Genomic DNA, 22,826 nt, shown 5'->3' on the forward strand with positions numbered 1-22,826 from the left:
GAAGAGGAACACAAACATAACACAGTAAAGGCAGTAGCAAATATCGAAAACAGCATGAGGTTTTGGGCCAAACCCCCCCTACCCATGGTGGGGAGGGTGGCATTGTTGAAGATGGTTGTATTGCCTAGACTGCTGCATTTTTTCATGAATATCCCATATACGTTGCCCAGACGCTTTGGTAAACTCCAGAGCTTATGCAGAGGCTTCATTTGGCACAATATCAGAAATAGGATTGCCCTGTGGAAACTACAAAACATGTATGATAGAGGGGGCATAAGATTACCTAACTTCGAGATATACCATCTAGCCGGGCAGCTACAGTATGTGGCTAAGTGGCTAATGGAAGACACAACAGCGGAATCCAGACTGCTGAGAGATGAATGCGCCCCGTACTTCCTGAAAGAACTGATATGGCTGCCTAAATCAGAGATAAAAGGGCGATCGAAGCTGCTTGAACTGGGCTGGGAGACGTAGGCATGTCGGGATATGGAGAACCCGAGTCCATGCTCCCCGCAAGTGCTGCTAGTGGCGCTGCGAGGAGTAGATGAGCAACTAAGAAGGATGATACGTAGACACTGGGAACCGGTGGGTATAGCAACACTGGGGGATGTATGGCGAGATGGGAAAGTATTAGAATTTCTACCGCTAGTCGATGAAACCGGAGTGCATCTGGGGCAATACATCACCTACACTAGATTGATAAGGCAGGTAAGAGTGACATGGTCTGAAATAGAACTAGATTATCAACCAGATACAGTCATAGAAACAATGCATTATATCTCGGAAGGGGGCATGAGATATCCCGGATATATGAACTGGTAATGTCCAGGGTGGGAAAGGAAGTGACCCAACTGAGACAGGAGTGGGAGGACGACGCTGGGGAACCCATGCAAGACGGGCAATGGGAAAGAGCACAGAGATACCATAAAAAGGTCTCCAGGAACGCAAGACTACAACAGATCCAGCTGTACGTAACCCATAGGGTGTAAATGACCCCCCCAAAATATCACCGATTCAAAAGCACAAGGACACAAAAATGCCCAAAATGTGGGGAAGTGAACGCAGGGATGATACACATGTTCTGGGCATGCCCGGAGGTTGGGAAATTCTGGGGTGAGATTAACCATCGCGTAACAGAGAAAGGAATTAAGCTGAATGTGGAATCCGTATGGGCATGCATAATAGGAGTGTCCACCAGACCACGCAACCTGAAACATGTGAGCAAACTAAAGGATTTGGCCTACATTCTGGCCAAACGCAGAACAGCTATGGGCTGGAAAGCGTGCCATAAACCGAGGATAGAGGTGTGGTGGCATGACCTGCAAAAATGGGCTGAAACGGAAACGGCAGTATGGTATGAAGCGGCCAACAGGGGGGAGGATGACGAAGTGGGATCACTGGTAGCCTGGAGACAACTTGTGGCTACACTATCTGGGTCCACCCAGGCCAGCCTAAGCGAGCCTGATACCTCCGGTAGCACAGAAGGGGAAGCGCCCCGGAGGAATGATAATTGGAGGGACAGGGGAGTAGGCTCGAGTTAAGGGGGGGAGGGTTGGTAGAGGGCAGTGGCAAATGCATAAACGTACATGATGCTTGGAAGCTTGTAACCTGCACTGTCAGGCGTGTTTTGTTGTTAGTATGTTGTAAAAACCATTAAAAATTGTTTAAAAAAAAAAAAGAGAACCTAAAAGGTTGTTGCTGACTCTGCCCTTATTGTTGGAGGTTCTGTGGTCTCACGTTGCTGACGTTGTGTAGGAGTCTATCTTCGGTTGTCGTCCTCTCAGGGACGCTGCCAATGGACAGAATTGGTGCAGAAGGATGCAATGAAAGTGAGACTCCCAGGTTAGTTTTGTGCAATTTCACCTTTCAACCCTGTTTTGCCCAAGTGTTTCGGAGCATTGTGGCTGTGCCTATGGGGCCTTAGTAAAGGTGACTCGATGAGTGGGATACGCCTTGGACGTCGCAAATGGGATCAGAGACTGGCAAGTCAGAGCAGCGACTCTGCTGGGGTACTGACCACTATGTAGCCGCTTGGTTGTTCAGGACCCTGCGCCCTAACTCTCCGGTATCATGGTCGATCTCAAACTTGCTTCCAGGGCCATTAGACTGGGCTGTAGGGGCCCTCTGTCCCTGCCACTCTCCTGCCTAATCCTGGGGGAGAGCAAGGTGCAGTCCAGCAGCAGCTGAAGGGGGTTGGGGGGCATTTGCAGTATCTGCTGGGTTCCCTTGACCACTCCTGCTGCATGGCAGTGTCTGCCCTCTCTTTCACTAGCAGGCCAGACCTTGTTGTGCAGTTGTCTCTACTCCCTGCATTTGCTTGTGGTTGCCTGGCGCAACCCTGGGGACTCCAATGAAGCCTGTGGCATTCCCCCTCGTCATGGGGTGGTGTCAGAGGCCTGGCACTGCTCTGCCGACAGGAGAGGCGGTCCGGCCCCTCTCCGTGATTCTTCCCCCTGCACTGGTCGCTGCCGGCTCTTGCAGCTTTGGTCGCCTCCCCATTCCAGCAGCACGTATTGCTCTTCATTCAGGCGATGGGAAAAGAGGATCTCCCTGTGCCAACAAGAGCTCTGGTGTCCTCTGAGCTAATCCAGTCCTGAGTCAGGGTCAGCCAGGCTCCACTCCCCGCCACTCTGTCCCCCGGGTACCGCGCCAGGTGGGGGGCACCTCATCCCACTGGTGCTTGGCAGCTAGGAGAGGGTGTCTGGCCCAAGCCCCCCCACTCTCGCCTCTCTGCCGCAAACTGTTCTCTTCTACAGCAGTACTGTCCCATTTGCTTCAGGCGGTCATCCTTGCTATTTTTCTGCCCTTTGGCAGGGACACAGGGTGGACAACCTGCTACCAGCGAGGTTGCGGGCAGCACCAGAGCCGATCAGTCCCCGTTGCCAAGTGAACTGGGCTCCGGTGCTCACTGCTTTCGCCCGCTTACTGGATGTGGCCACCATCTTGGAGCAGTCTGCTCATGTTTTTCATGCAGAACTTTCAAAAGTCAAAATCGAGTCCAGGAGGCTTCATCCTCACCAGGATTATTGCGGGCAGCTACAGAGGGCTACGTCCACATCCCTCGCTTACTGGCCACACCCCATAAAATAGTATCATTTTAAATTATTTCATTTTCAAAAGTATTCCCATTTCTACTTCTAAAAAATTCAATGAAAGAATTAGAATAACTTTAGTTCTATACTTGCAAAACTAGCCTATTCCTGGGATAGTTATGAACGATCGCTCCAAATTGCAAACTTCTACCACTTTTGTAGCAGATTTGGCAACTAAAACTGGCTTTATGCTTTTGTGAACAAACCAGCTTTGCACTTCCTAAAAGAAAGTTAAGCCCCCATTGCATTTACACATTATGCTGGGAAGCCAATTACTCATGCCCAGCAACAGGTACAAGGGGGGTGTCAAATGTGAATGTTTAAGTTTAATAATTAACCAATGACTGACGGACCCATCTGGGTACCAACACCAATTTGAGAAAAAAAACAACACTACCTCAAAGTGCGATTGTTTAGCTGATCTGACTTTCATGACATAATCCATTTACTAGTGCTCCTACAATTTAAATAAATCTAGACGATTGCCCCTACCCGATGGAAATCTGTCACTGTGGTTTATAAATAAAATAAGTTTGTCTCTGGGGCAGATGAGATGACTAAGGTTTGTATACGGATAACCTTTTGTCATTTTATGTCCCAAAAAAATAGCAAATGTTGATGTTGTATGTAGAGCGGACCCAATGAGTGTGCGCGTGAATAGTTGAAGTTGTGTCCATTGTCCCTATAAAGAACGTGAACGTCTTCTTCAGAGCTGTGAATTGATATAACTTGGTAAAGCATATTACATTACTCAAGGAGATGTCTGATTTAGTGAACAAGGGATCTGATAAGTATCAAATCAAACTAAACATTTTGTGATATGACAAGTACTTTTAAATCTAAAAATGCAAGGTGAGATTCTTAGATGAGGCTGACATAGCCCAATCATAGGCCATCCTGCAAAATACAATTACATTTGGTTTCTTGTGGCCATCTACGAGCAAACAAACTGAACTGTGTGTACATTTGTGGAATTGGTGCACTAACTAAAGCATCCCCCGATCAGCCAAGAGAATTATTGTTACCACTACCCACAACTAAAGGACCAGAACATATTGGGACATTAGATTGAATAACTGGCCAAATGGGTTCAGATAACAAGAATTCTGGTGGTAGTGGAAAGATGTCCCAAGATGCCTCCTTTTAATGTAGCGAAAAGCCTTCTTTCAGCAATAGAATGTGTACACATCTTCTAGCAACAGAATTAACATTTGCATAGCATTCCCTCAAGTGTTACATTACTACTCCGTCTTTCAACCTTATTCAGATAGCCAAACAGAGAGGAGAACCAGCAAGGCCTTAGAACAATACAAGGTGTTTTATTATGAAACATCTGAAAACTTGACAGAGCTCTGGCTGAGTTTTCACACAATATGAAACCCGTTCATCCATTGGAGATTTTCCATTCTTTGCCTGTTGCCATGATGTTTTCCAAAGTGATTCCATTCAGTGCAGTACATACAGCCAAAGATATGATGTTATGCCTGGAAGAAGTCAATAATGAAACACCAGATCACAGATCATATGGGGACACTTGTTGATGCCAACATTGTAGGCAACTCACTCCAGGTGTTTGCTCAGGGCAACATGTGCCGTCATCCTAAATACTTGTGTATCACTGGCTTTCATAAGAAGGTGCAGTCTGAATTTGGAGGTCAATTTCAATTTACCCATTTGTCATGAAATAAATGCTTCCTTATCACTGGCAAGCACATTGTACCTCCCACGTGTGATGACGTCCCCTGTCAAGGGGAGTAATGTGAGTGGGGGGGGTGAAAGGAAGAGAGCAGGGACAGGAGGCTCTGGCTGGAGACCAGGTAGAGCCACCCACTCTGTGATGAGACCCCCTGGGCGTAGTATGGGATGGAACCCCAAAACCTTGCTTCCCTTCCTATCTTACAGTGTAGGAGTCAGTACTGTGATTGACTTAGAAAAGTCCATGGTCAGACCAGGGACCAAAGCAGAATACATACATTTGTTCAGAAAAATTACAGAGAAGCGAGCCGGAGACTCACGAAACAGAAAATAGACTCAACTGCAGGGAAGCAGCTCCAAAACCCACTTACACTTCCCAGCCCATGCCCACCAGTAGAGGGATTGGACAGCTCACAACCACATAGGCAAGGCAAAACAGAGCAACAATCTCAAAGATTGCATCAAGGGCTGTGTCCCAGGAGCTATTTTAAGCTGAGTTTACTTGCATATATATGCACAAAGAGAAAACCAGTATTTCCGCATGCCAGAAGAAAATTAGGTCTTGGCAACTGATAAGAGTTTGTGATGAGCCCTGTTGCCACCAGAGATTATAAAAGGGTGATGGCCTGAATGCACAGAGCAGAAGATGAAAGGAATCCATCCCATAAGTTATAAATAACCAATTACAATAAGTGGAGCAATGCATGCACAAAGAGGGAGAGCTCTAGATCCCATTACATTGGTGATGTCTCACAAGCATTTAGGTTTTGCTGGAGGAGTTTGAAGGACACAACCTCATCAGTGTGTGCGTGCGTGCGTGCGTGCGTGTGTGTAGACACATACACTAATTATAGGGCTGTGTTAATTTGAGTATCAAGAAAAATAGGACACCCAAAAAAAGAATTGCTTATAACTTGACTGGCATGATGGATTTTGCAAGCTAAATGTTGGTCTCCCTAACCACCCCTGCCCCTACCCCCCTTGACCTATACCCCATTAATTCTCCCATAGAGAATGTTTTTCCAGCGCACAGCCAAAACCGCTGATCGAAATTGGAACGAGTTACGAAACGACTTGGGCATGAGGCGTTGTTATTCAACGCCATTAGTATCCTGGGGCTTAAAACCACAGAATACTTATGGCAATAAGCCTCTCGCTGGCAGGCCATTATGCCTAATGGTAATGCCCCCGGACCCCTGTTAACTATGGGCCCCGGGGCCAATACCTTAGGCGGTAATGGCCTACCGGCAAGGGGCTTGCTGCCACAATAAAGGCTTATCAATAGGTAACCTTAGTTATTATAAAGGATGCTAACCTTGTGTTATTGGCTGGGGAGCTAATACCTCTTCTGTGAAGGTTTCCCCAATTAGTTCCTTAGATTTTCTCTCTATTCCAAGGTCTATCGATCTGTACTGGCAAAATTACATATTTCGAGGTTAGATTCTCATCACGCATCTATTGTTAATATTTTCCAATATTTCACATCTAGTGTTAGTCTGCTTACCCTGTTTTCTTTCATATTCGGTTAGCAGCGTTTTGAAATGTTGCCGATATTTATTGGAATCGAGCATCCCAGAAGTGGTCTGTTATGACAAAGAAGAGGGTAAAATTTGTTCAGAAAGGCTCTCTTTCCGGGTTCTATTTGGATCTGAAATATTCCCTTTCACTTAATGAGGATTTACCTGTACACGGAGATGGATGTCCCACGTTGAGAATCTGCATTCTGGAGAGACAACTCCCTCAAAATTGCCGCTATTTATTGCAGCGCCATCACGTTGGCGTGATGTCATCACGCTATGCGTCGATGGCCTTGCAGATGTAAACAATAAAACATCATCAGTTGATGAATAGTAGTAAATATACGTATCTCTAACGGTTATTATATATTTGTACCCGGTGCACCGATGCCACAGGATACACTGAACATGGATTGGCTCAATTCCGAGCCATACCATAGTGTAATCCCATGCACGCATTTGCATGCATCACGCGCCCGTTCTGACAGCTTCCTCACTCACCTCTCCATTCATTCATTACTACGGCTCAACGTGGCCCAAAATGGCGCTCTATTGATCCGTAGTAATAAAGCAGTAAGCATGTTCCAGTCTTTATAGAACGAACACCTACTGCAGCACCGCTTTGTTCAACCGGCAAAACAAAAGCCGATTGAAAAAAATAACGCCAGGGCTTTAAGTGGGCCGGGGCCTGCCGGGGCTGGGCCCCGGCAGTCTCCGAAATTTCGTTTTGAGGCGGGGCCCTGCCGGGGCCCACTAATCTCCCCTGTCAGCCCCGGCCACTACAGGAAAAAGCATTTTTTTCTACAGCCTGAAGCTCTCGCTCGTATGCGAGAGCTTCGGGCTTCAGAAAAAAATGCCTTTCAGCCATAATGGTGGCGCCGCACCTGCGAGGCATCCCTTTAATCAAGGGCACGTGGGCCAGCGCCACCATTATGGAGAAAACGTGTGGCCGCTGGAAGCAGAGGCCTTGCTTTCTAAATACTGAAGCTCCCGTGGATTCTCGGGAGTTTCAGTCTTTAGGAAAAAGGCCTCTGCTTCCAGTGGCCTCACCCTTTCAGTCTTAATGGTGACGCTGCCCCTCCCCAGCTGGCGAGGGGCAGCGCCACCATTAAGGCTGAATAGGAGAGGCGCTGTCCCCTGCCAGGCAAGCCTATAGAATAGAAATGCAGAGATCAGCACCCTCTCCCCCAAAGGGGAGAGGGTGCTAATCTCTACAAAAGGCTGCCTGGCAGGGGTGCCAGTAGCCCATTGAGCCGGGGCTCGTCAAGGGGGCGTGGCCTAACGGCCCATCAAGACCCCGTTGTTAGGCCACGCCCCCTCGATGGGCCCCGGCTCGATTTGTAGTGCCACTTAAGGCACTGAATAACGCTAAAAACCCTGGAATACTAATGGCAATAAGCCCCTTGCCGGTGGGCCATTACTGCCTAATGGCAATGCTGCCAGTGCCTCAGTTAGGCGGTAATGGCCCGGCGGCGAAGGGCTTATTGCCACAATAACCTTATTTCTTGCTTACAAGGGGCTTTAGTGGGGAAATTATTCCAAAGCTGGTCCGATAGCGCTCACTTGACATCTGTGCAGAGCCTGCTGACGCAGGTTCAAATCCCGGTAAGGCCAAACTCAGCCTTTCATCCTTCCAAGGTCGATAAATGAGCACCAGACACCGTGGGTGGTAATAAGCAGCGCTCAGATAACTGAGGGTTCGTAGCGCTATATAAATGCTACATTTTTATATTTAATAATAATAATAGGTTTAAAACATTGCTCGAGCCTAATCAAATGGGACCACATCAGACACCCTAATTCAGTGAAGAAGATACCACTGAAAGACCATGCGCAAAGCAAAAGAATTCTGGACGGAGCACAAGTCCAACATTAGGACTAGTAACATCAAATCTCCGGTATACAGGCACTTTAGAGATAACAAACATACAATAGCACAGCTACGATGCCTAATCCTGGAAGTAGTACATCCTTTACCTAGGGGAGGAAATATCTCTAAGATACTCTCAAAAAGAGATCTATATTGGATCCACAGATTTGACTCAATGTCTCCATTGGGCCTAAATAAGGAATACTACCTAGGCCCATTTCTATAAACAAAGGACAACCAGCAGTAGAAATAATCCTCTAGATTGTGAACTCAGATGAGACAGCCAAAACCTACGAAAAGCATTGCAATGCTAGGAATATGGCTAAATTACAACATCTTATAGGATAAAAAAATACAGGACTACAAATCAGAATATGTCATCACATGCTAATGCCCATTTAGGGGACTGACAAAGCTATTTGACAAATTGGGATATAGGTTTTAGCCAAAACCAACCAATGTTAAAGAATGTGCACTCACATGAGACAGCCGTTGTAAGTGATTGTTTTCTTAAGTGTGTACAATATATTAAGGATACTCAAACCGGATGAGAATTTACTTTGAATAGAACTAACTACATACATCACACTCTAGATTGATTAGTAGAATATTGACAGTGTATGGAGTTAGCACATTTCCTCTAAATTCGGTTTAGCTAAAAGAGTTCTACATTTCCCTGATTTTCACTTAGCCACATAAACACGACAAGGAATTCGGTCTAGGATATGACCATCGCCACCTTACCAAAGAAGTTAAGAAACTAGCGATGAACGCATGCAAGACTATACATTCTAAATGAATAGATCCTATACAGTCGTAACCATGATGTTTGTTCACCACAAATATGTTGGGATTAAGAAGACTGATCTCATTTCATAACTAAAATTACCACCAGTATTGCGTACAAGGGATTGTCTTCTACCATTGCAGAATATATTTATTATTTCCTTTATTATTATTTTTATTTTTCACCTATCTCTATAACTGAGACACTGCGTGGATATGAGTAGAGTTAACATGGGATAATTTAGAAAAACGCTGGAAATATTGTAAATATATTAAACCTTTTATATTTGGAATAATGTTCCCACTAAAGTCCCTTCTAAGCAAGAAATAAGGTAATTCTATGATAACCGCTAGAAGTACGTATATTTATTACTATTTTCGTCAACAGATGATGTTTTATTGTTTAGATCTCTGATGTCATCAATGCATAGCATGATGACATCCTGCCTACATGAAGACGCCCCAATAAATAGCGGCCATTTTGAGGGATGTCTCTCCAGAAAGCATATTCTCAATGTGGAACATCCGTTTCCAAGTACAGGTAAATCCTCATCAAGTGAAAGGGGATATTTATATCCAAATAGAAACCGGAAAGAGCCTTTCTTAACAAATGTTACCCTCTTCTTTGTCATAACAGACCACTTCTGGGATACTCTATTCCAATAGATATTGTCAACATTTCAAAACGCTGCTTACAGAATATGAAAGAAAACAGGGTGAGCAGACTACCACTAGATGTGGAACATTAGAAAATATTAATAGATGCATGATGAGAATCTAACCTCAAAGTATGTAATTTTGCCAGTACAGATCGATAGACCTTGGACTAGAGAATGAACCTAAGGAACTCATTGGGGAAACCTTCACAGAAGAGATACTAGCGCCCCAGTCACTAAGACAAGGATAGCATCCTTAATAATCACAACTAAGGTTACCAATTGATAAGGCTTTTTTAATAACTCACTTGCATTCGAAATATGGAAAATAGAGAAGTCTATCATAACTGCACCCAATCATTTTTGGAAATGAAACGAAAGGTCTACCATTTTAACTATGTATTAATGTGGACAAGATTGTGTGGAAAGCAACAGAATTGCATATACTAATTGCTGAACCTGTAGAATAAAAGAATGTGAATCCACAAATAATTTTCTCCTATATGTTAATTAACACACTAGCACATTTTGAACAGCAATTCTGAGAATGGATTTGTATGTAAACCATCAAACTAAGAACATTTGATGATAACTTCACTACTTAATAATTGTACAATTTTGAATTTCTTTGTAGATATGGTTGAATATAAGCCCCCGATGAAGAGAATTACAATCTCGAAACGCGTTGAGCAATAAAAAGCCTAAATTGAAGAAACAAATTTGTTACTCATCATTTTGTCTCTAAATAATTATTTTTGTGAAAATGTTACAAAGATTTCTACATCAATTGTGAAGAAAAGAATAGATAAGCTGCTCACAGGTGGGGTAAGCTTTATCCAGAAAGTTGGGCGTATTTATTGATCCACAGTGTGCAAGGGACACAAGTTCCCAAATTAGGGATCTTTGTCAGTTTCCCCTATTACAACCCATATGCCAGGGCTGTAGTTTTCGCCTCTGCACCTGAAAACATTAAGTATAAAGCAACTTAATACACCTAACATTAATTATCAGTGAATTAACCTTTGAACAAAAGGAGTGCAGGATATTCTTGGAAAATGTGGTCTTGTAAATGGCACAGCATTACTGGACATCCCACTATTGCTACAGACGTTTGAAGGCCTGCTGGAAGAGGTTTTGTGCTGTTAGAGGCATTAAAGATACCTTAGACCGTAGGGGACATTTTATATGATGTGTCAGACAAATAATCGGATAAACAATCCAGGAGTTGTCATAGGTGCACGCAACTTGCTGTTTGCACTACTCGCCTGGGTTATTATGGATGAATTGTGTGTTGCAGGTAGAAGCAGACCCATTTGGTAACCTATGTCATTGCTTATGACAGAAGTGCCACTGGAGGATCTGGACAGATCCACTAAAACCACTACCAATCTGATGGTTGGACATGCCCAATCTGTAGTATGACTGATCAGTTTCAAGGTGTCAAAATAGTGCCCTTTGTGTGACATTGGAATTCAGCTGTGCTTGCTTCCCTTCAGCACTGCCCCATTAGCGCTATAGGACTCCAGCAGTGTTAACATTCTCCTGGATGTACTTTGTTAGAGGTGAAGGGACCCTGAATAGTGAGCTTTCTGAAGGAATGCCCAGACTATAAGAGGGGATTGCTAGGAGGCAGGTTATACACCTACAGCAAGTGGGCTTGTACACCAGCAGTGTGAGCTTGTCCCGTCTGTGCCTTGACAGTAATGCACTCCCAAGGCGCCACAAAGTGATTTCACAAGCCGTGCCATCATGAGTGTCTGCTCTCAACAACATACATTTCATTGTGGCCCTGTGTTTTGGGGTTTCAGGTGACATTTCTTTACCTTCTGGACATCATTGTTTTTCGCTGCTTCCAATAGGGCTTCATCTAGAAAACAAAATGAATTTAGGAAATAAATAAAACAAGAAAATATGGGTGAGCAGGCGGGAAGACTGAGAAAGTAAAAGAATGCCTGAGGAAAAGGGATGTAGAAAGAAAGCAGGAAGGAAACTAGAAAGATCTAAAATGGGAAGCAGAGGTGAACAGGATTGAGGGAGACATTGGAAAGTAGAAGGCAAGACAAAGTGAGCAGGTGGGAAAGTGCTCAGAAAGGAAGGGATATAAAAAAAGAATAAATTAGAAGGAAATGTGAGCAAGATGGAAGGGCAAAATTTAGGAGGGTAATGGAGCAGGTAGGAGAGAAAGATGTTCATAAAAAGCTGCCTGCCCCTGTGGAATCTTGAGCCCCTACCTTTCCTAAGGGACCACCAGACCACATTTCATGAATCAGCAAGTGTAGGTCTTTAGTTTCAAGGATGGCAAAAGGAGGACACACCTTGAAATATTAGTGCCAAATCAACCATGTAACAGTCACAAAGTACCAAGCATGTATCAGACATTAGTCTGCAGAGGGAAAACGAGGAAAGAAAAGAGGGAGTATATGCTACAGAAAGAAGATGGGAAATTACTTGCTAGTAATGTTCTTTCGATGGATTCTTCTTCCACAGATTCCTCACCTGAGACTCCCAAAGCAGTACAGCGCATGGAGGTGGGATGAAAGTCTCAAACAAGAAAGCTCTGCAACATCACTCTTCCAGATCATGCATTGGCGCCACATCCAGACAGTAATGTTTTGTGAACGTGTGGCGCATTGACCAAGTCGATGCGTGACGGATCTCTCTCACTGGCACACCACTAAGCAGTACAGAGGTCGCCATGCCCCTTGTTAGAATGCACCATGATGCCAGATGGCAATTCCTTTACCCGTTTTTGGATAGCATTCTGCATCGCAGAGAATTATCCAACTGTAAATCTTCTGCTTAGACACTGACAGGCCCTTCCTGGATTGTGAGAAGGCAACAAAGAGTTGGTTGCCACTCTCGTCCTAGCCACATACAGGCTGAGTGCCCTTTTAGGGACCAGCTTGTGCAGTCTTTCCTCATCCGTGTTAGGGTGAGGCAGAGGATTGAAAATGGGCAAAAACTTTGAAATGTTAAAAGCTGATGCCACCTTTGGGGAGGAATTTAGGTTTGAGTTTCAGTGAAGCCTGCTCCTTGCAAAAACGCAGAAAGTGCTGCCTGCAAGAGAGCCTGAGGCCTACCAACATGGCTTGCGGACATGAGTGCCACCAGAAAAGTTGTCTTACGGTTGAGTAGTCGAACAGATGAAGAATGCATCCACTCTAACAAAGCCTCCACCAAAAAAGTCAACACCAAATGCGGTCCCAATCCGGAACCACAAATGGCATCAGCGGAAACCCATTCACAAGGCCTTTCAGCAATTGGGGCATTACCGGGAGAGTAAAGAAGGATTGCTGAACCAGAATCTTGAACACAGACAAAACCGTCAAGTAACCTTTAACTGTGCCTATCTCAAGGCTCGATGAGGTCAGGTACAGAAGGAGTTAACACTATGGTGGTGGGGCATGAGAGGAGGTCCACCTGCGCTCCCGACACCATGTCTCAAGTGTTCTCTACCTGCATGCAAACGATCTAGTGGAAGGTCTGCGTGCAGCCAGCAGCAGCTCATGTGCCTCTGAAAGTTCCCAGTCATCATACCTCATACTCCCTGGATTCACGCATGTAGGTTGAGAGACTCTGGATTCAGGTTGAGCACCTGACCTGACTGGGTTTGGAGGTCCGGCCTCTGAGGAAGCCAGTGAGGTGGGCAGATGGCCATTTTCAGGAGTTCCAAGTACTATGTTCTCCTGGCCCAGTCCGGGTCGATAAAGATCATGGTAACCTGCAACCTCCTGAAAACCCAGGGGAAGACCGGCATCAGCGGGAATGCGTAACGGAGGTCGAAGACCCACACCACCAGGAATGCATCCCCATAGTGCACCCCCTATAGGGAATTCCCACAAGCAGAACTGCCAGCACTTTTTGTTGGCCCAGTGGCAAACTTTCAGGGTAACCCACAGAGCGAAGATCTCTTCCAGAACTTCCAGGTACACTTCCCACTTGTGTGAGACCATGCTCTACCTGCTCATAGCATCTGCCAGCCCGTTCTCCCTACCAGGTGGGCTGCAGATGCGGAAATATTGATCTCCAGCAAAGCGAACAAAAGCTCCGAAGCATCCCTGCAAAGGGGCAGGGAGCCCACCCCACACCCCCCACTACACACTTGCTTCTTGAGGTAGTGCCTGGCCACTGTGTTGTACGTCAAAATCAAGACATGGTTCCCCTGGGGGAAGGAGCGAAAGCCATCAGGGCTATCCTGATCGATTGCAAATCGAGCCTGTTGATGTGCCAAGGAAATTCCACTGGGGATCAAAGCGCATTCACTTGCAGAACCCCAGAGTGATCGCCCAAGCCGTCAGGGATGCATCCGTTACCTCCTGCACCTTTGGCAACGATAGCCAAAAGGGTTCCCCCGCATCATGCTCTCCCTGCTGGCCCACCATGAGAGGTCACTGGCCACTGCCTGCGACACCTTGAGGACATCCTCCATGTTGTCGAAGTACTGGGAGCTTTGATCCTGCAAAATCCACTGATTGGATTGCATCTGCAACCTGACCTCTGACACCAGAAAAATGCAAGTGACCATGAGGGCCAAGAGGCGGAGGAAAAAATGTCCTTCACCGTTACCATCATGAACTTGTCCCTACTCAGGAACTTGTTCAAGGCTCTGATGTCCAGGATGGGATGGAATAATCAGAAACTAGCAAGAATACCAGCCCGATCCTCTCTCCTCGAGTGGTACCTCTTCCACTGCACCCTTAAACAGGGCTCTCCGTTCTTCCAGGGGCTCCTGCTCCAGCTGCTGGGGAGAGGGGTTGTGTGTCTGGAGGGCTTTTAAGAAAGGCAGACAGTAGTCCCATCTGACTAGCTGCAAGGCCCAGACATGTGAAGTTATCTCCCACCTGTCCCAGTGCTCAGATATCCTCCCTTCAACCGGTGAAGGTTAGCAGGAGCCGCTGCACCTGCTACTGAAGTCTGCTAGCTCTTAAAAAGGCCCCTCTCTGCCATCTGGGGCACGAGAAATGGTTCTGGCCCGGCTTGGCCTGCAGCAGTTGCGTGTTCCTTTCAAAAGGAATGCCCTGCCTGTAGACCCTGCCTCTAGAGGCGAAGGTGAAGGACTGTTTGACAGGCTGTTGCACTGCTAGCCCAACAGATGTTGCATCCAGTTTTGGGTCTACATTTTTCTAGTGATTCATCTGCTTTCAGCCCAAGTAGATGTTCACTGTCAAATGCCATGTCCAGAAGCTTGGCTTGAACGTTAGATGAGCAACCTGAGGTGGGGAGGTATGCCGCCTACATCAGTACTGAAGACGTTGCCATGGCATGGCTTATGCAGTCCGATGGATCAAACCCCGCCTGCAGAGTCTGCCAGGCCACTCCCTTGCCATCATTGTCCATCTCTACCAGCAAGGGAAGTGAAAGAGGGCTTTTTAGATATCACCCCGCCCCAAAGCCAGGACCACTGTCACTGGTGTCTTTCTGTATTGGGCATAGAGTTGTCCATAAGAGGCTGCCTGCTGCAGGTCATGGTCAGGTGAGGTGTCAAGCCCACTTGTCATGTGCATACTGTAAGGAAGGCATGGTATCAAACAGTAAGACAGACACAAGTGATCATTGTTTAAGGGTGTTAAAGATGGGAGCAAGCTACGACCATCAAATAACAGTCCTAGTCGAGTCTGTCTAAATAAACGGGCCTATTCTAATAAACCTATTGCCAATCCTCACTTCTAAATACACACAGTGTGGGAAACAATGTTATGCAAAAGCAAAGTGTTCAAGAAATGATATGTCAGGATATTCAAGTTGCTGGCTTCCCTTCCCCACGTTTTCAGCACGGTACAAGATAGCACACTCTAGCTTAGCACAGACTCTGGCTTCTCGAGCACGAGGATGCATTTCAAAACTCCAACATCAGGGTCTTCTGTGCCAAAGACTCTTTGCCATTCAAAGTCTCATTTCAGAGGGTCTGATGCAACACGACAAACAAAGTTCCTTTCTTCTTAGGATTTCACATGTACACATTCCCAGGCGATTTTCTGTTCATCCTGGGTGCTCCTCTGCCGGACTCAGACCGACTTTCACACAAAGCTTTCAATCGATCTCCCTCTGTCGGACCCAGACCAACTTGATCTTCTTTTCCAAGCTTTCTTTACTTCAAAAATCGAAGACTTTCCACGGTGCAAGGGATTTTGCTCAACCCGTCGCAGGACCACTTCGATTAACAATTACTCTCGCTCTTCACGATATAATCTCTTTCTCACTTTCACCACTTCTCCGCTGGATACCTTAAAGAGACGTTCGGTTGTGCACCCACTCGGTGCCGGACCACTCTGTCAAAGGTATTGTATCTTGCTTTGAAAGTTCAATCACTCATCAGAAGTTCAACTATACCTGCATCTTTCATCACATGCGTTTTAACAATCTTCGTTCCAGCGTTCGCCATACAATGTTGCTGCTTGCAACCTTGGCTTCAACACAGACCGTTCTTGTATCGGTCAACCCAGCTCACTGGCTCCGTTGATTTCACGGATGCTGCTATGTTCTTGGAGCCAAGGTCGGTACCACATCGGCTTGTGCTTCTCCACGCATTGATTATTGGTGCAGGAGGACTGAGGTTATCTCAGACACACAATGCAGGATTCTTCAGCCTGGTTTCCTGGTCTTATTTTCTGGAAACCTCAACAATAGAAAGTGTAACGGTTCCTTGTCTAAAAGGTCAAGGGACCTTCCCTCTTTGCGATCCCCTTCAGTTTTGCTGTATTTCTTCTCTCGCTCAGCTGATGTCTCGAAACTGCCATTTACTCATGTGCTTTGCCTTGCTCAGTGTGCTCTTATACTCCGCCATGTGGGGAAGCTTAATGGAAGTCAGGTGTGTGATGGTAAGAAATCGACTGTCCTTGCATCACCATTATATTGTGACACGTCAGGTATACTGCGCGGGTGTTAGTCTGTTTTCTCTCATAGCGGGCTGTCCGTGAGAAAGTGTTTGTGTTGTAAAAAGAGTGGTGAGGGGTAGAGTTCCTAAATATTCTACCTGATAGGATGGGGTAAAGGTGTTATAGGGAAGGGGATACAACGTCTCACCATCCGGTGTCCCACTCCCTGAAGATGCCTCATCCAAATGATCCTCCCACACTGGTCCACCCCCAGGAAGTGGATCCAAAAGCAATGGCCTGAGACACAACACGCAAATGCGCAAATACTGTGCAGATCTGTGATGACATCTTCAAGCCGCAGTTATGACAGCGCTTGAAACCCGAGGCGTGAGGGCCCCGACATATCAGCATTGATTGAAAAGAAATGTTCTCACTGAAGACAATCTCGTTCAAAAACAGCGTGCAGAGTAGGCAGAAAAAATGAACTGAAGTCTGAATTATGGGGGCGTAATAACATGATATATGTACTGCCGAGTCATGATGGAGTCAAATGAAAGCGGCACTACCCCACAGTCAAAACAGTTTACAAGCAGCTGATGCTGGAAGGGCTATCCATCAGATGAGGAATCTGCGGGAGAATGCAATCCATTGAAAAGGAAGGATGCAGTGGGGGAAATAAATGTTTTGTGATGGCATGAGTATACGCTAGTCATGTTAGGTGTACCATAGGTTTATGAGGTAGAACAGGGACCTGAAACCTTTAGTTCACCAAATGTTTTGGAGTACAACTCCTACCAGCCATAGTGAAATTAGTCAATGGTGAGGGATCACGGGAGTAGCAGCCAAACATGGAAAGCTGCAGGTTGCAGACCACTGATGCAGAAAAAAAGGCAAATGTTCTAACATGTATGGGATTGTTTGTACCGTTTCGAGGCAGATGATTTGAACATGATATGTATGGTTAAGCCTTTACTATTTTAAACTGCAGCATCTCCATTATCACGAATCTGGACCTTCCAATCATACCTTGTGGGGCAAATTTGATTCAAATCACATGCTACAGTCTACCCGAAAGCAAAATGTTACTTACATTTAACACCAGTTTTTCAGAGACTCACATGCTGTTGAATATTGCATATCATAAGGGCAGAAATCCTCAGTAGATCATTAAAGTAGTTCCAATTGTACATAACAAGAAACTGCATTCACTTTAGTGTTCTACTAGACTCATTTTGGGCCATTTGCCCATCAGCTAATAGGCCCCATTTCCCTTATCTCCACATCAGGCCACCATTTTCAGATTCTTGTAACGCACGGTCAGTGTCCAATATTGAGGTGTGGACGGGTCACAAGTGAATCTATAAAAGATACTTTTAACTATGGTTCTCCAGCACTGGTAAGTAACTTTTTCCATCTCCGGCAATGGATCTTCCAAAGAGCCACAGACAGAGAGGAGGAAGAAGACGAACAGGCTCACCACAGGTGAAGAGGCTGATCTGGGCCACCTTTGCGTTACTGTACTCCTCAGCCAGCTAAATCGATGTAGTTAAAGCTTGTGAAGGTATGCATGGTTGTCCAAGCTGCTGCACTGCGAATGTCCTCAAGTGGCAACCTTGCCAAAAGGGCCTTTGTAGAAAACACTGGTAGAGTGCCCCCTCATCATCCAGCAAGTGGTCTACCAGCCTTTCTGTGACAAAAGACAAGACAGACCAACACACATCTGGAGAAGGCAGACTTCGGGCCCAACAGTACTGGCAAGGGTGTATCAAAGGGTTTGAAAAGATGATTAAACAGTCAAAAGCATGTGGTGCTTTCTATGTAGTGCTTTAGCACTCCAACATCTAGTGAGATCTTTCTGCTGGTGTCGAAGTGCATTGCAGAAAGCAGGCATCAATATGAGTTTTTAAAAAAAATGTTTTATTAGTATTAGCTCCAAAAGAAGCTTTTTACCAGTTAGAGTTCAAGTTCAGTGTGAAAGGAAAAAAAGAAAATTCCATAACACTAAAAAAAAAAAAGAAAATAACATGATACAACCATTTCAATCAATTGCTAGAAGAGGAGAAAAGGAAGAGGAGAAAAGGAAAAAGGAAAAAAAGACAAATAAAGAAAACAGGGAAAAAAGAGAAGGAAAGGACCATGAACAGCAAGAATTAGCAACTCTTACTGTCCTATTATGCAGAAGTAAACATTCTTTCTCACTTCTCTCCATCGAGTTTTTTAAAGATAATTGATACAATCTCTAACAGGGCAGAAGTTATAGATAGCCTTGAACCCTGTAGCAATTGTAACCAAACCTCTTTCTTTGTTAGAGTTCGATTATTTACAAAAAATCTCCCCAATAGATTACGTCGAATATCCTTCATGCCCTGGCAACTCATAATGAGATGGCAAAGTTCCATTGGGTGACCCCAGAGCCAACATTTATAGTGTCTCGTACATTTCTGTTTTCTCGCTTCAAGAATTTCTTTGGTCGGAAAGACATTAAAGCGAAGTCTTAGGAATTGCTGTAGCAACACAGCCGAGGGAAACTTACTCAAATGCAACAGAGTTAGACCACGCTTATTCATTGCTATGCAGTATTTGCCATACAGTTTGGATGACTGAGCTAGCTCTGAGGACACAAGCCAATCATACTCATACAACCGTTTTTTCACAAGGTCTGGGTTTTCAATGAGTAGTTTCACAGTAGAGTCTATTGAGTCCAACAATCCCAAGCATTTGGTGCTCCATTTAACAAGTAAAGGCTCTTTTTCTGTTTTCAGTGCTTGACCCAACAGCCCGAAACCGCTATCCGGTGGAGGCAGTAAGCATTTACGATAGAAAGATAGAGTTTTCCAGCTGACATAAGTAATGAGGGAAGTCAGTCCAAACTCTTTTTATCACTGCCACAGGTATACAGTTTAGGAGGTCAAGTACCACTCTCCAAAATAGGCCCTCTAGGATTTTCTATATCTTCCAACTCAACTGAAGAGAGCACTCAGCCCCATAGGTCACAATAGGGACTACCTTCATGGTGTAAAAACAGAGCAGGGGTGTCAGGGTAATTTTGCAATATCTGCGTTTGATCAGTCTTGCTTGGGCTGTCAGCATCTTCAGTTTGTGCCTCAGCGCTACTTCTCTTGGGGCTTCAATGTAGCTTATGTTGATCGGTATACCCAAGTAGAGCAATTCTGATGTCTCTCGGATCTGGTCACCATTTATGTGCCAACCCTTGAACTTCATAGAGTTGCGTCTTGACTTCCCCAAAATAAGCACCATTGATTTGGTGACCTATACTCTTAGATCATTGAAAGACAAAAAAAGTGCTAGGGCGTCCAATTGGCGCTGGAGCCAAATTGGGGTTTCATCCAGGAGAATGACATCATCTGCATAAAACGGTCTATTCATTGGGGAGCCCGCAATACATGGGGGAAAGCATCCAATGTCCGTAAAGGCATCACCCATGTCAGAGATGTATAATTTAAAGATAGCTGGGGCTAGTCGACACCCTTGCTTGAGGCCCACGCCTGTTTTGATGGGGTTTGACATGTCACCCTTTTGATTTAGCTTAATCTGCATACTTGTATGATTATGAAGGGCCTCCATAGCCTTGCGAATGTCAGTAGGGCACCCCCAGTCCTTTAGCTTCTGCCAAAGTTTCTCTCGATTTACTGAATCAAAGGCTTGTGACAAGTCCACTGATGCTAGATATACGTTTTTACTGTTCTTTTTTGCCATTCTCAGTTTCAGGTAGTTTATCAGAAAAAGGTTCAACGATGTGCGAGTTCCTTTTTCAAACCCAGCTTGCCATCCATCCCGATGTTTGGAATCCCATCGCCAGGCCATAAAGCGGTTCCGAATCAAAGCCGCGAAAGTTTACCAATAACATCCAAGAGGGCGATAGGTCTGTAATTTGCTGCCACAGACCTATCACCATTCATGAAGATCGGTACAATAGATTTCGTCCAAGTAGCCGGAATACTACGTTTTGTTTTCACGAGTAGATTGTGTAAAAAATGTGCCCATTCCTCTGCATATTGTTTTAGTGTCAAATTCGTAAGGCCGTCAGGACCTGCGGCCCTTTAATTGCTGGACGATTTAATTAGGGTGAGGATATCTTCCCTTTCAGTTTCAAACTCCCAATTTGAGCATGAATTTTCTACAGCCTTCGTGGCTTGCAAATTGGGCTTTGAGAATAGCTTGGAGAAATGGTCCATCCAGTCCTTCGCCGGAATAGGGTTGGAGATGAGACTCTGTTGAGGTCCGTCCAGCATATTAAAGATATGCCACATTTCACTCGAGTTTTTAGATACAACCAGTTCCAGCATGTGTTCAGCATTTGATTGCAATAGAGATTGTCTATGCTGCTTTAACCAGTTGTATGCAGGCCTCGTTTTCATAACGGCCGCAAGCAATTCCAGAGAAGAATTTTTCTTCAACGCTCTTTGCATCTTTTTTTTAGTTCCCTTTTTCTTGTAGCAACCTCATGGTTGAAGGTAGATTAATGGTGAAGCCCTTGGATCTTCCTGGGCCAGATTTTTCGCTGAAGATGGCCAAGGACAGCGTATAGTCTATGTCTTCCGGCCTACCATTATCGCTTAGATTTTTGGATAATGTAGATACATTTTTCCTCAATAATGTTACTCTGTTCCTTCCAGGCTGTACTTCCAGGGCATCTCCATCTGGCGAAGACTTTGTGATCCTGCCCAATTCAGGAGTTAGTTTCAACATATTGTGGTCACTCTGGAGTTTCCATGATCGTCAAGGCCACTACTCTGCGGTGATGGCTGTCGGAGGCAAGGAAATAGTCTAGAAATGTGAGAATCAGACCCTCTCTTCCAGGTTGGATTTGGTGGAATTTCCCCCGGTGTTATGCCATTTAGTAATGAGATATTTCTCAGCTGGAACTCCTTCCTAAATTACAGGCCTCGCTTTTCAACTTCTTGTAAGTTACTCGCATAGTGATTTATGAGAGCGCTACAATTATTGAAACAGTGAATATTTAGGTTCCCACATAAGATCACATTCAAGTTCGAGTTGTCAATTATAGCAGCGTCGACCTCCTCCAATAACTGATCCATGAAGTTCTTGGCTGCAGGGTCGTTGCAGTTCCATTACAGGTTGCACAGAAGGATTCACCTCATAGCGTCCTCTTCACCGATTTGATATGCCAGTAGGTTGACCTGAATAAATGGCAAAATGTTCTTTGACCAGACTACCCGCCGACCGCAGCTTTCGTTAATTGCGGTCAATAGGCCTGCCATTGGTCTGCCCTTTGGGCCTTTTATCGCTGGGTTGATGAGGACAACAAAATCCTCGATGATAGGTTGAACACGCAGACACGTCTCCTGAAGACAAAATGACCTCAATGTCTCCCAATTGAATACTACCATCTCCCAGTAGATGTTTAAAGCCACGCATGTTCCAACATCCCAAATGGACGTAGGGCGGGGGATGTTATTTCCTGGGCTCTGGCATCATGATCTTCTAGCCAGCGAGCTGGCCAGCCAGTCACAGTTGTCCCCAGCCTTATTACCCAAGGGCCCTCGTGGGCCACCAAAAGTGTTCTTTGATGCATTAGGGTTGTTGATCGTAATTCTGAATTTGCCCTCATTTTATTTTACTCTGCCCTTCATCACATCCGATTTGGTTTGTGCTCACAGAGCGATCGCCATCTACATTGCCCATCTTGCCGCTCCCTGGGTCTGAATTGTAACTATTGGGATGATGAAATTTAGTGGGCATCTGGTCACAGAATGTTTCCTCATCTCTTCTTTCTAGGTACGAGGTTGTTATGGCTTTTAGAGAAAACCCCATGTTTTTCAGTGGTTCAGAGTTTTGTAATAATAAAGTTTTTACATCCATGGAGGCAAGGCATATTATGACTTTGTCATAATTCAATTCATCCGGAAACTCTAATAGTGATAAATCCTTTGTATTGAGCCCAGAGAGTGCATCGATGCTACGGAAGAGCCTCAAGATGTTAGCTCTATTTAGGACAAGGTTATCTTTAATACAGAGGATTCTACGTAATTCCATACAAATGGAATCTGAAGTAATCTCCTTTCCAGAGCTGTTCTCACGTTGCCTGTTGTCCACGTTATAGTTCTTAGTCAGCCCCATTGATTGCTTGGCTCTAGCCCTACTGTTTTGGTCATGCAACATAAATCTCCTGCCCACTAGAGGCAGTAAATCCTCGCTGAAAGATCTAGTGATGTGCACTCTTGATGCAAATCTAGTTCTAAGTCAAGGTTTTGTGATCGAAGGCAGGGGCAATTTTTGTAGATCCTCGCAGTCAGAATTGCTTAAAGACTCACCATCAATACCTTCAAAGTTAATCGCCTCCAGTGGGATGCTGGGTGAAGATGCCCAAGCATCGTTTGTTTTCAATGCCTTAAGGCAATCTTCCAAGGAGG

At 45.1% G+C, this 22,826-nt stretch overlaps 1 protein-coding gene across 17 annotated transcripts in view; it reads right to left on the minus strand.

Annotated features, from left to right (window-relative positions):
• The window catches only part of DGKZ (diacylglycerol kinase zeta), a 1,700,725-nt gene that overhangs the window by 276,007 nt on the left and 1,401,892 nt on the right, over nt 1–22,826 (minus strand). For 15 of the 17 annotated variants that reach the window (XM_069623235.1, XM_069623234.1, XM_069623231.1 and 12 more), the window contains one exon: nt 11,440–11,483. The exons of the other annotated variants lie outside the window; for them this stretch is intronic. In XM_069623235.1, coding sequence (XP_069479336.1) covers nt 11,440–11,483 — 44 coding nt within the window. The remainder of the gene's footprint in view (nt 1–11,439; nt 11,484–22,826) is intronic. 17 annotated transcript variants of the gene reach the window in all.

This window comes from Ambystoma mexicanum, chromosome 11 (assembly GCF_040938575.1).
Source record: "Ambystoma mexicanum isolate Mex_15411 chromosome 11, UKY_AmexF1_1, whole genome shotgun sequence".
In the NCBI taxonomy this organism is placed as follows: domain Eukaryota; kingdom Metazoa; phylum Chordata; class Amphibia; order Caudata; family Ambystomatidae; genus Ambystoma; species Ambystoma mexicanum.